This window comes from Pezoporus wallicus, unplaced genomic scaffold (assembly GCF_028554395.1).
Source record: "Pezoporus wallicus isolate ANWC-B61680 ecotype Strahan unplaced genomic scaffold, APGP_CSIRO_Pwel_v1 contig_7344, whole genome shotgun sequence".
Lineage (NCBI taxonomy): Eukaryota > Metazoa > Chordata > Aves > Psittaciformes > Psittacidae > Pezoporus > Pezoporus wallicus.
This window is the reverse complement of record NW_026640533.1, coordinates 265,254-283,107: the sequence shown is the minus strand read 5'-3', so window position 1 is coordinate 283,107 and position 17,854 is coordinate 265,254. Positions and strand designations below refer to the sequence as shown.

The following is a 17,854-nucleotide window of genomic DNA, read 5'->3' as shown; positions in this document are numbered from 1 at the left end:
TTCAAATGCAGCAGTGATGCCAGACTGCTCTCTGTGACATGTTCCCTACGTTCTCTTTCCGCCAAATAGGGAAAAATGCACAGAACAGGGAAATCCTGGAGTGGTGTTAGGACAACACACTAAATAAAGTGTAATTGCTTAGATACTGTTAGTCTTCTTGCTAGAGATACTGCTGGTCAAATGCTAAGGTAATATCTTCTGACACCAAGTCTCAATTCAGAAGTGCTTTATTTGCAAGTCATGTGCTTTAAGGGGAAGGCTTCTCAAAATAAGCAAAGTGCACATTAGTTTTCTCATTATTCTTTCTTCTCAGCTTCCTGAAGTTTCTTTTTTTAGCTAATGTCCTTTCACTAGAGGACAACCAGCACACATGGAAGCAAGCAAAATGCAAATACATTGATCAGTGAAGGTGGGAAGTAATGTGGTTTCCTAGGGATAGCTTCCTGGGCAATACATGCCAAGATCTCAGACCCATAGATGATGAGTTCGAATTCCCTCTAGAACTCACTTTCTCTACCACATCAGGGAACTCTGGTTGTCTTCAACTCCCAGTGTCTCCAAGGGCTCAAGAAGGGGTGATGTGAAATCAAGTTAAAACCTTGTCTGTGTTGCTTCTCAGAGCAGGCAGGTCTTTGGGTATCTGCTCAGATACCTCCTGGCACTGCACTCTGCATCTGCCTTAACCACCTGTGTGTCGTAAGATGATACCTGGTTATCCTCCTAACATAAAGCCTAGATGGACCAGGGGCAGTGTCCTGCTGAGTCCAAGGCAGCCATGTCTGCTTAAACCATTCATGTGAAGTGACATAAATTAAACATCTTCCACTAACCAGGCACACACATACAGAGAAAATAAGTAAAATACACTGTGTCAAGTCATGTTTTCTTTGTCTTTCAGCTACCCCGGCTATAAACTTCAACATATTTATTGTTTTCCCTCCTCCTTCCTCTTTGGAAAGCTTGGAATTGTCCCCTTGAGTTCAAAATGGGATTGAAAATGGTTGTATCTTACATTGTAAAACCCTGCCAAAAATATCTGCACCTCGTATGGCTTAGGGAATTGTGTGCATTTTAGCTCTTCCCACAGCCAAGGTCATATGCATCCTCCCTTCATTTGCCTGGATTCTGTGGCAGGATAGTGGAAGTTCTCCAGTATAACCAGACAAAGTTGGGGAATATTGATAAATTAAGTCTGAAATTGAGTACCTCTTTCTGCAGTTATTTATTTTGGTCTTATATTTAGTGTGTTCTGCATGTCCTTCACAGCTCCAGGTTTTACTGTGCTGCAAGTTTTGTTACTGACAGCTTGTAATGATGTCCTGAAAAGTTCTCTTGAGGAGAGCTGGAACGATTAGCAACTTGGGAAGGAGCAGCTGAGGACGGGGCACAGTAGAAGCATCCAAGTCAGCCAAGGACTATGCCATTAGTACATGTTATTGTTGAATAGTTTTATTGTATGCATTAGCAGCCCTGACATCCACCTGGTAATCATTAGGTTCCAGAGTAAATCTGATGTTGCTATAACAGAACCTTCCAGAGATGCCAGAATGGCTGCAGGCTCAGGCACACCTCACACACTCACTCACTTTGGATTTTTTGGGGGCTTCCTCTGCACCCTTCACTTCTTTAACAGGTTTATGTATTTGGAGTGCAGTGATGAGGCAGGGGACAAATCCCACAAAACAACATGTAGCTCCCACACCGCAAACATGGTGGCACACACCACATTTTCCAGTGTCTGGAAGCAAGCCCTGAGGCAAGGCCACCTACGGTGAATGGAGAAACATAATCCACCGGGCTGTCAGAAACCTGGCCATGGCTGCAGTGAGGGTGCCATGGTGGATGGGTTGAAATCTCTCCCCCCTCCCATCTGACTGCAGAAAAGAGCTCTTCCTGACATCGAGTGTGGCTTAGAAATGGCTTCCCTCTTCCTCGCACTTTTACCCTTCCCTCTGTGGCCTGCCGACTCCTGGAAGGGTTCCCACACATCCTTCCCCTCTGCAGGTCCCCACAGCTCCAGCTGCAATTAGGCCTGCGGTCTCAAACCTGACTCGGAGACCTTGCAGCAGTGGGGAAAGTGCTGGCAAAAACAGTGATGTTATATTATTATCGTCATCATCTACATGCTGAAAGGTGCAGCTGCTTTCCCTTTGCCTATTAAAATCATTTCCGTGTTTTGTGTACAGGAAGCAGAGGAAAAAGTTGCATGACCGCCTTCGGCAGAGCCTGCGCTCCGAAAGGAACAATGTGACGAGCATGGCCAACGGGCCACACCGCCCCAACCCTCCACCAGATAACGTCCAGCTAGTGAACGTAGGTTTTACTGCCCGCCCTCCAACCTAGGCTGCCAGGGACACAGCAAAGCTCACCCAGCAGCCTTTAAACTTCTACCTGCTGCAGGCTGGTGGCTGAATTCTCTTGGCTTTCTCCATTCAGAAGCAATTGGGGATTTTGCAAAAAATGCTCAGTAAAATGAGACACATTTCTGCAGGTGGCCAGTTTCCTGGGGCATGCTGCAGTGCTGCAGCTGTGCCTGTAGATCTAGGACACCAAAAGCAAGTAAAACACCTCAGAAAAAAATACTAACCTCGCTGCAGCAGGGCTAAGTGCTGCAGAGATCGATTTCTTCAAACACACGTGTCTTGCTCTTCCTTGGCCTGATGGTTGGTGAGTAGGAAGAGCCCCCTCGCATCAGGAACGTGACATTATGCTTTCAGGGGTAAAAGTCTGAATGAAGATTTCACCTGGGCAGTAGCAGAGGCTGGGGAGATGGGGCTGGGGCAGTTACTCCACCAGCATTCCTCTCCCGTTTATCAGAACATAGCAGAGAGCTTTTCTTCAACTAAACTGTTAGCCAAGCCCCTTGGCCTTAGAGGCCAGGGCTCATGCCACCTGTAGCTGCTGCCTCCTCTCCCTCTTTTCCCAGGGAAGGCTGGTGCCTAGAGGGAATGAAGGCTTCCTGCTACTCTACTCTTGTGCTTCACTTCATCACTGTACACATTCATGATATTGCAGGGATGAGCCCTGGCTCTGCTGAGTCAGTGGCAGCACTCCGACTGACTTTGGTCAAGACCAGGATACCTTTTCAGAAGAGCTGGGCTTCCAATATTTCCCTTCAAAAGACCTAAATCTATAGTCAGATTATTAACAGAGGGAAAATGAGGATTCCCCACTGATGAAAATGGAGTCCTACCAGCGACAGTGCTGGCTGGGCACTGCACACCTCCAGCTCCATTTCAGGAGGCTTTGGCCCTTTCTGCAGGTCATCCCCTGATGAGAATGGGTCTGTCATGGTGCTGCATCCATGGACATTGGAAATTGTATTTTCCTGCAAAGATTCTTATCCTGCAATGAACAACTGCTAATGCTGACTACTGCTGTCTTCTCCATCAGGGAAGAGTATGTTTGTTGTGTCTGATTGTAAAGGTCTTTATCCACAAGGACTTCTAATTCCTTTGCTAAACACATATGTTGTTTATAGCCAGGCTGGGATGCAGACCTTTCCTGATTTCACTTATTTCCTCCTACTCTGGGTTTAGATGAAGCGTGTATGCAGAGGTGTGCATGAATGTGCTCAAATGTGTCAGTGTGGTTTCTGCCTGTATTTAAGTGACAAAGTTTCTGCTTTGGCACGGGTGAAAAACTGTGACTTCTGGGGGAGGGATTGGAAATTATGTCTGCAAATGTGCTGTGAATTACAGTTTGCAAACCTGAGGTTTGTTTGGGTTTTTTTCAGCAGTACGTTTCAAAAAATGTAATCTCCAGTGAGCAAGTCATTGAGCGAGAAACAGAGACCTCATTTTCTACGAGCCACTACACCTCAACAGCACATCACTCCGTGACAGTCACCCAGACATCCAGCCACAGGTACTGAGGGGGGAAGGCAAACAGCACTTGTAATATCTGACCTGTTCCTATTGCAAAACAGAAAAGATGCTGGGGGGAAAAAATAACAAACCAAAACAAAACAAAACAAAACAGAACAAAACAAAACAACCACACAGAAAAATCTGTGCTCCCTTTACAGTGTTTTCATTCTGAGACTAACAATATTTGATGTCATGTCACCTAACTAATTACCTCTCCATGAATTTACAGAGTTTTATTGACTGAATGGCATTCCAATACTGATACAGTGAATTTTAGCGTATGCATTTTGCCAAATCTTTTACCTCTTCTTTTACCTACATGTGCAAAATCGTGTTTATGCATATGGATTTGTACAATTCATAAAGCTCTGCAGTCCTGGTTACCAACCTAAAGGTTATGCTGCACATCCCAACAGAGCCCTTTCCTTGCCCTGCTTAAACTTTAGTTTATCTGAATTTGCCACCAAAACACCTCTCACGCTCCCTTCCCTTCTTCTCCTTTCCTGGTTGCTGCTCTTCAGCTGGAGCAATGGCCACACCGAAAGCATCCTCTCTGAAAGCCACTCTGTGCTCGTCAGCTCATCCATGGAGAACAGTAGGCATGCCAGCCCACTGGGACCCCGGGGCCGCCTCAGTGGCATTGGCGGGCCACGGGAAGGAAACAGCTTCCTCCGGCATGCGAGAGAGACCCCTGACTCCTACCGAGACTCTCCTCACAGTGAAAGGTAGGAGACACTGCTTCATTGCTTTCCACTGGCAAGGTCGATGTTCCCAGATGGTTGCAAAGCTTGGGAGCATAGAAGGAAACCCAGCAGTGAAGCTGTTCATGTAGGGCATGTACCTTCTCATTCGTAAAGGTGGAGATCTTGTTAGTCATTTAAAGTCTACCAAAAACATTTCTTCCCTTCTTGCTTTTGCTGGGTTTACTCCTAACAGCCAGCAGTTCACATTTGGAAAAGCTCCACTGAAGTCATTTGGCAGAAATTTCCATTACAAAGTAGAAACGGATCTTTGCTTAATAAACAGTTTCTCAGAAGAAGCAAGTCAGAAAACTGCGAGATTTTGTGAGACACAAGAAGTGGGGAGAAAGCAATGTATTGATCCATAAGAGAAGAGCATTAAGGACACCTAAGCAGTATGGGAATTCTGCCACTACCTACTTTCTGGGGGATTCCAGCTGCTATACCTGTTATCTCCCTCAAAAATTCCCCTTGACCCTTTAGTAAATAAAAGCACACAAAGCAAAGTGCAAGCCAGGAAAGCCCAGGTTGTTATTAAATCAGGGCAGTTAGAAATTAAACAGGCCAGGAATTTTCCAACAAAGTAATTTTTTGATCTGAAAAGGCTGGTTCATCAGTACCTATGGTCTGCCTTGAAGTGCATCAGTCTCAAGAAAAGTTTTACTGAAAAATTCTTCTCAGCTTTGGGCTAGGATTTTATCTCAAGTGTACAAGATGGCCCCAGAGTAGTAAAAGAAGACACTGAGAAGAAACAAGACATTCAAAAATGGGTTTTTTTCCCCATCAATCAGACACAGAAGAAAAGGAAAACAAAGGGTTATTGGACCAATTCTCTGAGCACTGTGAAATCACAAAGGATTTGATCTCATGGGACGTCCATGATGTCAAAAATGCATCCAGGCAATCCCCAGGGAGACCAAGTTTTGCAGGAGACAAATTATGTTTCCAGAAGAAATAATGTGCAAGTACAGCAAAAGCCATTTCTGTGGTACTCCCTCTGCTGCTACACAGACAACTGCTTTGCAGCTGCATAAGTCACCATGGCTGAGGGCTCTCTGAGTAAGGCCTGTACGACCACTAAGGACAGTAAGCTAGCTCTCTCCTTATAACAAAGTTACCTGTTATTTATCGTGGAATTTAATTTCAAGATATGTGGCTCACATGGTACAAACAGCCGTGGCCCCAATCCAGTAGAGCACTTCAACAAGATTAACTTTAAATCATGCAAGTAACCCCATTGAAGTCAGCAAGATTACTCACACGGGTAGAGCTCTCAGCATGTGCTTAAGTGCTTTGCCAGATCAGGACCTATAACAGTAAATACCGCATTGTGTCCCACCTGGGAACTGTACAGGATTCGTGGCCACACGCCACTGACAGTGAGTATTACAGCTTAGTATATTTGGGTATCTGTGTGTGAGAAGTGAAGATCATTCACGCTGTCTTTCTGCATTGCCTAGGACAGTCAGAGAGTCATTCTGATATGAGCTGTTTAGACTTCAGGATGGGAAAAGAAGCATATGCCTTTCCATTTTGATAGGAAGAAAGAAGGCATTTCATCAATGATAATGTTACTTGATGATTATGCTACAGGTGAAGAGCAGCAACATTTCTGTGATAATTCACTAGTCATTGATGTCCTAGCCTGAAATGTGCATGAAATGACCATGAATTTGGAGTGCAGAAGATAATTTCCTGGGCATTAAATTATGCCTCATCTATTTCTATCAAGCAGGAAATACATAGCAGGTTATTTCTGAGATGGATTGCATGTACGTGTGTGTATATAAGGGGGAAAACTGGAGTTATTTGCAACTAAAAATCATTCTGAAACATAAAGGAATGTAAGAGCCGACAAGTTACTTCCTGAATCTAATAAATGTTGTGCTGTGAGTTGGTATACCAAAGTTGTGCTCCCTTCTCCCCCCAGTCCTCCAGCAACTTCGCAATTTTGAAATAAAATAGAAGAGACATTACAAGGTGTTCCTTTGCATTACCCTGTCCTATTGTTGGATCCTATGCCCTGACACCTCTTTAGATAAGCAGAGACCCCAAGTACCTACATTTTAGAAAGTCCTTAGCCATTTTACAGAAAAGAAGATCAAAAACCACCATTCTCTGCATGAAAGGCTGAACTATATGATGAAGTTGGCAGCATTCAACTAGGTAATGTTTGTTGGCTAGCCATGGATACGCTCTGATCCCCTTTTGCTGAGCCAGCATGGTTTACCTCGTGTTGGCCATGAAGCTGGATAAATCTATGACCTTTTAACCTTCCTTTCTGGATGGGCTACAGCTGCATGTGTTTCATTTCTGTGCCTCAGCTTGTGGACAACAGCTTGTTACACTGCTCCATTATGGTGTGGGGGAATACACCAGAAATATGTGAATGTAGGGTCCTAGTTTCTGAGCAAGGACCCCCCACACCACAGTATGATTAACTTGACAGTGGTGGAACTATGCAGTTACTGGACACATTTACCTAACTTAGTGCATTAACTGAATGAGTATAGCTAAAATCCTGTGTGACAAGAAGATGTACATCCCACACTGCATCAGCTGGGGAAGCAGGGAGGCCTCAGTTTGTCAGACAGTGCCTAAAAATGTGAAAGGGATGATAAGCTCACTCATGGAAGGAAAATACAGAATGACATCATTCCTCCAATGCACTGACATATTAATTGCTCTCTGCTGTCACTAGCAACCAACATAATTCCCATGCATAACTCCAGTTTCTCCTGCTCTTCAGTTGATGTAAATCAGTGTGCATCAACTGAAACCAATTTAGTCTACTACACTGTAGTTCAGGATTCGTGCCTGTTTCTCTTTTATCCAATAACTCGGTTTTCATCAAATGTAATATGTGCAACTAAGTAATAGATTGGATAAGAAAGCTGGATTTAGATTCATTTTTGTAATTTCAGGCTCTGATGAATAAGTCACTGATGACAAACTAAATAACTATCAATCAAAGCCATATAACTTGTCTTAGTGGGCCTGTGTAGGAGATGGAGCTTATAAAGCCTTGAAATTTGGACACAGATGAAATTCAGGCAGGTGAACTTAGGATAAGAATAAAAGCAAAGCTAAACTATACAAAATGTCATGCTGGGCAGTGTGCTTTTGATTGAGAGATTTCAGGCAGATCGTCATCTGGCGTGAATCCACAAGGCCTCATAGCATTTCATGGAGCTCTGCTGATTCAAACCAGATGAGAGTCTTACATTTTTTTGTCCTCGTCCTTTTGGACAAGCTCTGTACTGGCACCTAAGCTTTGTTTTCAGAACCCAGCTTTGAACACTACCCCTCCCACAGAAACAATGAAGGAAGAGGAGCAAATTTTCCAGAGCAGTCATGAACAATAGGCCAGACTGCCCTCTCTGTCTGCAGCTGTTGCCACATGAGGACAGCCCTCCATGTTCCTTTGCAGATAGACCTACCAGCCAGGGCAGCTAGCATTTAAGGAGTGCAGCAGCACAAAGCTGCTGGGACAGTGCTGCAGATCCTACTCCAACTATCCCTAGTAATTAAAATCAGCAGAATCTGGCTATAGATTTTGCCTAGACCTTGCTCCTCTCCTTAGCCTGAGACAGTCTTGTTGCCAGGAGCGGGTGAAGACGCAGGAGGGCTGTCCCTCAGTTCTCTTCCTTTCTCTCCTCTTTTCTGTTTGTGTGCACCCTAGGTTCTGGTCAAATCCTGCCAGAAGTGCTGCAGCCGTTTTCCTTTTGAGAAAATACTTGCAAATGCATTTTGTTTCTGGCAGCCCCCCAGTCTCTGAATCCTACTCCTGGATTCATTCCAGGAAATTTTTCTGGCAAATAATTTATAGCATCTCCATGGCTCTTCTGAGGCAAACAGACCTGGGGTTTTGCTTTGCTCCTCCTGCTCTCAAACATCTTTGCCTACAGTCCCAGAAGTCATCAGTTTTATAGGATTAATAGCAACAGGAAGGTTTCCCTGGTACCCCTGTGTGAGGATGCTGGGGATCTTAAAGGAACCCTGCCTTTTCCTTCCCAGACCATGTGAGCAGCTGTGTTCACATGCCACCACCACTCCCATGCTTGCAACCTTTCCCCATCTCTTTTCTTCAGGTATGTCTCAGCTATGACCACACCAGCTCGCATGTCACCCATCGAATTCCACACTCCAACTTCTCCCAAGTCACGCCCCTCCAAAATGTCACCACCGGCTTCCAGCTTGACCGTCTCCATCCCTTCAGTGGCAGTGAGTCCCTTCATAGAAGAGGAGCGACCACTGCTCCTGGTGACCCCACTGCAGCTACATGAGAAGTATGACCAACACCTTCAGCAGTTCAACTCCTTCCACCACAATGCTGCTCATGAGAGCAACAGCCTGCCACCAAGTCCTCTGCAGATAGTGGAAGACGAGGAATACGAGACCACACAGGAGTATGAGCCAGGACAGGAGCCTCCAAAGAAACTCACCAACAGCCGAAGGATCAAAAGAACAAAGCCAAATGGCCACATTTCCAGCAGGGTGGAAGCAGACTCCGACACAAGCTCTGACAGCAGCAGCTCCGAGACTGAAACCGAAGATGAAAGAATAGGCGAGGATACACCATTCCTGAGCATACCGAACGCCGTGGTGACCAGTCTGGAGCCGACTGCTGCCTACCGGATGGCTGAAAGCAGGACTAACCCGGCGAACCACTTCTCCACACCAGAAGAGTTGCAAACAAGGTTGTCCAGTGTGATAGCTAACCAAGACCCTATTGCTGTATAAAACATAAACCACATAGATTCACATGTAAAACTTTATTTTATATAATGAAGTATTCCACCTTTAAATTAAACAATTTATTTTATTTTAGCAATTCCGCTGATAGAAAACAGGAGAGGGAAAAAAACTTTTATAAATTAAATATACCTATGTACAAATGTGTTATGTGCCATATGTAGCAATTTTTTACAGTATTTCAAAAATGGGGAAGATATCAATGGTGCCTTTATGTTATGTTATGTTAAGAGCAAGTTTTGTACAGTTACAATGATGGCTGTCCAATAGTATTTTGCAAAACCTTCTAGCCCTCAGTTGTCCTGGCTTTTTTGTGCACTGCATTATAATGACTGGATGTATGATTTGCAAGAGTCGCAGAAGTCCCTCTGGTTGCTTGCTGTAGAATCCCCAGATCAAAAAGCCCTGTGATGGCACTACCACCTTACCCACTCCACCAGAAAAACACATGCACACGTGGGAGAAAAAAAGAAAAAAAAAGAAGAAAAAAAAAACAGAAAAAAAAAGCTGAGAAAAAGAACAAAAAAAATATATTTTCTTCTATAAGAAGTTTTATTTGCTTTCCGTATATGAGATGAGTTTTGTCTGCTCTCTGCCAGCCAAAAGGTTTGCTTCTTTGAGCACTGGAACAATAGTAGATCCAACAGCATGCTACTATTAATTACAGCAGGATAACAGAAAAAAAAAAAAAAACAAGCGCCAACCTGCATTAAATAATGTTACTTATAGAAAGAAAGTAATACTGTGATTTTAAACCAAATATATTATTAATCAGAGGTCAGCTTGTAATCACTAGGAGCTGCCATTTCATTATTTTCCAGATATTAATTGTTCAAGTTATCCCTTAGAAAACAGGCTTAGGTTAGCTGAGGCTTTGAACCCAATACTCTATTAAAAAAAAAAGGAAAAAAAAAGAAAAAAAAAAGAAAAAATATTAGTTTAAGTTAATGGGGCAAATATAATAGCAGTTATCTGTAACCAAGCAAGGAAGAGATTTAGCTGGAAAACAAATGCCACTAATAAAAGTGCAATCAGTTTTCACCTCTTTTTTTAATGTTGATTTCTAATAGGAGATTTATCTTTTTATTTCCCCTTAATTATCTCTCCTTTCTTCTCAGATTGAGCCCTGACAAGCTTCTAGCAATACCTTGTTAGAGTTTCTGCTGGAGTAAGGGTTACTTTTGGACAGAGAAATGACTTTCAGGGAAGAAATGATTTGCTGAATAGTAAAGGGTACAGGCAAGTAGGAAGGACATAGCAGAAGCATGAACTTAATTTCTACTCACCTTTATTGGCTCCATTATTTGGGGTGAGAGAGGCAAGGCTGATGGAAAGCCTATTTATGAAGGCAAACACACTATGTAGGTTACAGCTGTAGTGTGTGTGGCTATTTCATGTAAGTGTTCACATAGCCAGTGATGGTCTTGAAGTCTTTGACTAGTAATGAACAAAGATGCTGTCAGTGCTGGAGTGGTTGCATTCGTTCAGAAGCAAATGGCCTCTTTTGCAGTGAATTCCTATCAGTTTAGTCAGGGTCACTCTGCCTCCTGTCTTCTTTTGATTTTTGTTGTGTGTTCAGTTGGCACAGCATAGACTCAGGACTGATGTGGAAAACAACTGTTTTTCCTAGACTCCGGGGATTCTGAAAATGAGAACATATGTTTTACAGGTATTACTGGACTCTAAATAAGAGACATGTCAAGAGAAAAAGAATTTCAGCCAAACTACACTCATCCTTTGGGCCACATCCTGGTCCCAGTTAAATGAAGAGAAATAAGTCAAGAAAATTTTGTGAGATGTAAACCTGAGGAATTAAAGTCCCAACTCAGTAAATTGTTCAAGCATATGCTTATGCTAATCCCAGCAAAAGTTATCTTCAGCATGTGTTAGACTCCCGTTGATGTATCCAGTGCATGCATAAAGTTAAGCATGCGCTTAAGAGTTTTGCTTAACAAGGTGACTTACTGATTTGAGACCTAGAAGCAAAGTCTAGTAAATGGAGCTGTTTATCAGGATGATGAAAATCAGTGAGTCGCTCACTGTATGAATAAACCACATTACATTAGTAACGGGTGAGTCTGTCTGACCACCTGATTCAGAAGAAAGAGAACAAAAAACCCTTGGTATAGGAAGAACATAATGACAAAGTTGTACACTAGGATGTTGGTGATAAAAGCAAAAGGCTGGGAAACTAGCACAGCTTTGGGCTACATGGTGGCTGAAATACCACAACCACTTATTTGAGAAGTCTACAGGAGATGGCGAAGTTTATCAAATACATACAGTCTGGATTTAAGTCCCCTTTGTCATTTTTTTCCCTAGCTGGCATGTATTTAAACACACTTTGCCTTTGCAGACAAAAGCTCTCCACAAATTCTAAATACCACACAGTCATTTTCATCCCTTTAGTCATGGATATCTTCAATCCCATGCAGCAGAACATCCACCTCCCCAGCAATTTAGTAGTACAGAGGGCCAGGTGGGCTTTCCGGATGCAGACAAGTTTTCAAAGGATTTGCACTGCTGAGTTTCCAGAGACGCACTTGAAAAATCTGTCCTTTAAGTAAGGTCTCTGGCACTGCAATGATCTTACAGGACAGACAAGACAGGAAAAAGATGGTGGAGGAACAAGAGATTTGCCCCAAAATCACCCATTTTAGTGGCAGAACAGAGACTGTAACACAGGTCTTTTGTAATCTTCTCCAATATAGATAACCCATAAGGCCAGCTCTCATTAAAGTGTCTGTGATAGCCCAGACAGATTAATCAGGATGGAAAGGGAACTTGTCTTGAAATGGAGTAAATTATTTGACTACTAACACCATTATTATGGAGGGCCAGTATAAAATGAAGGAGCAATTGCATGCCTGGGAGGTGTACATGTGAGATTTATTCCTTGTAGGTCTAGAGAAAAATGTTACAACTCTTGTGTGTTGCAGTGCCTCAAAGTCAAAATGGCATGCAGTCCTTGCTCCTTCTCCCCAGTACATATAGTAGTGTGTTATCAGATATCAGATAAGCATGAAATTAGGCTGGGGACTTCACATGGACCTAAGAACAAGAAAATACAATTGGGGATATGGCTGCCTAAGCCCTTAGGTCTTTGGGGAGAGCCCAGCCTTACAGCACAATTCATGCAACAGTGAATTATGGGAGTTGCCCTGGCCTGGCATTTACAGAAGTAGAAGCAGGATGCTGCCCCTCACCTCTGGACTTGCTTTTAGCATACTGTGAGGGTGCTCTGTGTCAGTCAAGTCCACATCCCAGAGTTAGCGAGTCTACATGGCCAGAGGTACAGCTGGCAGGCTGCAGTCAGCTCCTGCTTGACAAGGGGCTGGAAGATGCAGCAGCATGGAACAGAGCCAACAAGTGCCTACAGGAAGGGCCAGCTCCCCTTTTGGGGGTATTTGCTTTATTACCCAGACCTCTGAGCTAGGCAGTCCCAACACCTCTGAGCCATTACCCCTGTGTAACCCTTGCCAACTTCTGTCTGAAAGTCACGGCAAGGAGATATTTTGAAGGAGATATTGAAGAGGGGGGGAAATATTCCAGTGGTGGTAGAGTTGTTCAGATTGTCCTGATTTCTTTCCATTTAACTTGAGCTGTGAGTTTTTCTTGCTTATGTGTTTATATGCAAGAATTATTCCAGAATAAAAGGTTTCTTTCAGGGTGTATAGCAGGAATATGTTGTGCACTACCTGGTACAGCCTGCCTATTCAGCTGGTGCAAATCATCACAGCTCCTCAGAGGTACTCATGTAACCAAGAAAAAACTACTCCCTCCTCTTGGCCCAGCTATTCCCTTCTCACTTGAGCCATCCCCAAGACCCCACAGATTTAAGAGATCAATCACTGCCTTTATCAGGGAAACAGGAAAGCTCCTTCTCTTTCCAGTCCTCCAAAACAACACCACTGCATCTCCCTGCTTCTCATGCACATTGCAAGTTCCTGAGCATCCAGGATAGTAAATTTGTGTCCCCTCAAAGGACACACTTCTCAGTCTGTTGAGTACTTCCTGGCCCTGCAGTGTGGCTACTTGACATCCGCTGGGACTTACTTCTAGTAAGAAACAAAAAAAGCACCTATGAAATGCTGCAGAGAAGGGCAGACAAAGAACATGGTCAATTATCATCATTTGTAATCCTTTACCTTATTGTAAATACATCTTGTACATATTGGATATTTTCATCACTTACTGTCTTTATGAATTGTGTGTTAAATGAGACTCTCTTAGTTTATTGTGTAACACTGTAAATAACATAACGTACTTTATTATTTATGCATAGGCATCTAACACGCGGAGAAAGTTATCCTCATATTATTTTAAGATATATGTCAAAAATATGTTGCATTTTTCTTTTTGCTTTGAAAAAAAAAATTGTAATATATCCTCTTTTTCCCCTCTTTTCCTTTAAAAGAAAAATGAATGCTAATTTATTGTTCAGGAGAGAAAGGGGATGTAACTGAAAGGCAAACTGTTCAAAGAACATGCTATGGAAGCCACAAGCTACTGATAAACTAAAGAATTTATTATCCCAAATACAGCAATAAGTAATTGTTGATTTATTAAGGTTTTGTTATTCATTTTCAGTAAAAGAGGTGCTGGATTAAATTGTTTATGTGTTCTACCGGCCCAGCTGCTCAGCAGGCTGAGTCAGGTCACTAGCCACCATCCTCCTGGATCCCAATGTTGTTGTAAAGATCTTGTTCTGTCTTTGTGGGCCACTGTTCCCTGAGTTTTCTCATCCTTGTGGAGGTCCCTCGCAGGTACAACATTCTTAGTTTCTTAAATTAGAATTATTACCTTTACCCTGACTATTACTACTCAAAGTGGAGGGGAAAGGGGGGACACAGAAATGACACAGTCTTGAGGCTGTGAGAGCCTGTACTACAAAAATGTCACCTCACTGCTCATTTACAATCAATAAAGCAAATCAGATACTAGGAATTATTAGATGACATCACCATGCCACTGTATAAATTCATGATTTGTGCAGATCTCAAATACAATGAGTGGTCCTGGTCTTCTTGTCTCAAACTGAAAAAAGCATAATTGGAGAGGGCTTGGAGAACAACATGGGTCACTAAGTTGGGTCTTGTTTGCCTGGAAGAAAGGACAGCTGAGGGGTGATATCACAAAGGTCTATGGACACATAATTGTCTTGTAGAGGGTAGGAAAGGACTGGCTTCCAACATAAAAAACTGAGTTCTCAGTCAAATCCACTGGTCACCATATTCAGAAACATGTGACTCTTCATGTGAGGTGTAGTGAACTTGAAGACCTACTTGCTGCAAGAGCTTGTGAATTGTAAAAGTTTCCATAGGTTCAAGCAGAGACCACTTCTTAGACAGAATCTAATGAGAATTCTTCAGTCCATGGAAACCACATCAGATGTGGAGGTTGTATAACATGGAAATATCGTGTATACTTGCCCTGCTCTTAACCTTTTCCACCTATTTGCCACTCTTGGAGAGAGGGCATGGCAAATATCTCATCTGGCTGTCCTTACATTATAATATATACAATATACTAATGTGTAAAAGAAGAGGAAAGCCAGGAGTGAGCAAATGAGGGAGGAATGAAGGGAAAGTATCCTTCATGTGTTTCACACCCATTTGTTCCTGGGTCTGGTGGAAACATGATATGTAGGTCAGATTCTTCCCATCTACATACAGATAATGAATGAGATGCCAAACCAAGGAAGGATGGAGAATGGAGCTATGGAGGGATGGAAGGATAAAAAATGCAGGGATGCAGGAATGGAGGGATGGAGAGAGAGAAGGAGGAAGGGAGGAAAAAAGGAAGGAGGGATAAGCGTGGGTTTTCTGTCACCTTCTCCCTTGCCATTTCAACACAGAGAGTGAAGACTTGGTGGGCCAGTCAGACCTCAGGGTTGCTCTGAGAGGTCAGTCTCCTTCTCAGGCAACCCCACTGGCCTTTCTTGGGTGGGAGAGGAAGGTAGAGGATTTTTGTAGCAATTAAGCACCATAAGAACCACTCAGAGTCAACAGGGCTAAGGACCTCCCATCACATCTGACACAGACCAGAGTGCTTTAGGGAACACGTCCTTCAGTGTCGCAAATGGCTGTGCATGCAAGAACATTGTTTGTCACTCCATGCTGTCTTTATCCTATTGTCTCTCTCTGCCCAGCTCCTGCCTCTGCACTTCTCCACAAGGTATGGAAGCAGATGGCCTCAGGGAACACTGCAGGAAAAGCAAGCAAACCCTTCTCATTTCTGCAGCCCACAGCTGGGTATGCTTTTAGCATGCCAACTCCACTGTTATGAGTGCGTGATTTGGATGATGCATTCCCCAAGTTAGTTCTCTCTCTCTCAGCTACAGCTGATGGGAAGAAAACCATATCAAATGTTGCAAGATGTTGCAGCTAGTTACTGATGATTAACCTGTGTAGCCCAAGTAAAGCAATATGGACCCTGCTCAGGTTATGAGCCTGAGAACTCTTCTTTAGTAATAGCAGACTCTTAACAACTGCACTGGGAACCCTCCAGGGCTAAATCTTATTTTACCACTCAGAAAAAAGACACAGAGCCTTGGGGATTTCTGAACCCAAAGCACTCCTTCTACCTGATGCTATGACCTGATGCTGTGGAGTTATGGCAAAGTAGCCCTCATTGGGAAAGCCCTACTGACTGCAAATTTATTGTCCTGACCAAGTGTAGCAGTACAAATGTCACAAATCACTGGTATGTTCCTGATGCCCACATTTCCACCCATCAAGACAAGGACTTAAGAAAAGTTCCACATCTTGCAGCGAGGAAGAGGTGGAACATGATCAGGCCCATGCACATCTAGGAAGGCTGCCATGTTGATGGAGTTGAGGACAGTATGGCTCCTTCCACCAGCAGGTATTTTGAAATCTGCACTTTCTAGATGGTGCACAGATTGTCTGAGCTTGAGAAAAAAATATCAGTATGAATAGAATGAATTCCCCTTGAAAGCTAGAGTTCATTCTCTAAGGCTCTAGGTTCAGGAGGTAACCTAGCACCAACTTTAGTTGGAAGCTGGACTTTCAGCATAAATAGCAGCTGCTCAGGTTTCCATTTTGTTTCTTCTCCTTGTGGACAGCAAGAGATTTCACTGCACTGAATGCTCTGCTCTGGGAACTCAGAAGAGAGGAGCCCTGGCACCAGTGCATAGAAACCACATGAAATAAGGCCAGCTCTTCTGATGACAGCAACAGAGAAGGTGGCAAGAGAGTATTTGCAAGGTTACATGCTCATCAGTTGGTAGGGAGTACAGTCATTACTCTGGTGATAGCCAGTTTGGAACCAAGCTTCAGAAGCCGCATATTGTGTGGGAGGTGTTTTAACTTACCCTGCACATTACTGCAGACAATTGGGTGATGTGTTTGCTATGCGTACAGACACACAGAGTCTCCCAATTCATTGTAATGATTTCCTGATGTTCAGTGCATACTCAGTGACAGGAAAGGTAAAATGATTCAACAAGACCATTCAGCAGCTGCAAAATTGCCTGTATCCAGGAGGAAACACCTTTTGCACCACAGAGAGTTAAAAATGAGGGTAGTATTTGACCTGTGCATCTGTGAAGAGACGGAAAGCAAATGCTTCTTGCCTTCCCAGTTGGAAGGCTGGACCACAACTTGCAGAGGAGCCTTCATGGGCCACAGCTGAGAAGGGACTGGCAAGGACTGAGGGACTCAAGGGTCAAGGGTGGTGGTGTGTCTCTCATTTCATGGAAACAACCCTAGCCATGACAGATTTAGCTGAAAGAGAGTCATTGAAGTGACCCAAGTGATGTGGGTCCTGGGTTCCTTATATGTCACAAAGAGAGAGAATCTCCAAAAAGATCCTTATCCCAAGTTCTGACTCTTGGCAGGTTCCCATCTTTTTGCTCCACCTTTGCAACCTAAAGGCCCCAAAGCTGAGGGTGAGGTGAGTCAGAACTCCACAGAAACATACAGTAATCTGCTAAATGTATATGAGAATACCTGCACTTACAGCATCATTCCTGGATAAAGCAATGGGAATTAATAGGGCTGTGAAAACAGTAATACAAAGCTATAGGAAATAAAGGCCACTTACATGAATGCCACAGTATAAATGCAGTAACCTGCAATTCAATATGCAGTTTTAAAATCATCCCCTAGTAAAAGTTCCAGAAAACAAAATAATATCATCCTAGTGATACATGAACCATTTTCATAATAACTTTAAAAGCCCTGTAATTCTGATGTCTTAGCATCTGCACACACCATCTTATCATATTCAGCTAGACCATGCAATATTTATCTGATGGCTAATGATTATGAAATAAAACTTAAAATAATAAAACTCCATATAACAAGTGGCAGACCACAGCTACCTTGTGTCTGTTTTATAATCAGGAGCTCAGTTGTCATTATTACTAAATCACACCTTCTGGGTTTTATCAATGAAAGGAACTCTTTCACTTTACCCATATTATTTTCATTTCCAAGTGCCCACTTCAAACAGAACTTATATGTC

The 17,854-nt window shown here is 43.2% G+C and overlaps 1 protein-coding gene across 15 annotated transcripts in view; it reads left to right on the top strand.

The window, feature by feature from the left end:
• Nucleotides 1-14,035, top strand: part of NRG1 (neuregulin 1) — a 458,712-nt gene extending 444,677 nt beyond the window's left edge. For 13 of the 15 annotated variants that reach the window (XM_057419354.1, XM_057419355.1, XM_057419346.1 and 10 more), the window contains 4 exons: nt 2,187-2,313; nt 3,737-3,867; nt 4,391-4,594; nt 8,701-14,035. In XM_057419354.1, the coding sequence (XP_057275337.1) occupies nt 2,187-2,313; nt 3,737-3,867; nt 4,391-4,594; nt 8,701-9,352 (1,114 nt within the window). In that variant the 3' untranslated portion in view covers nt 9,353-14,035. Of the gene's footprint in view, nt 1-2,186; nt 2,314-3,736; nt 3,868-4,390; nt 4,599-8,700 lie in introns of those variants that run through there. The other 2 variants (XM_057419344.1, XM_057419357.1) reach the window with 2 other exon arrangements.
• The last annotated feature ends 3,819 nt before the right edge of the window (nt 14,036-17,854 follow it).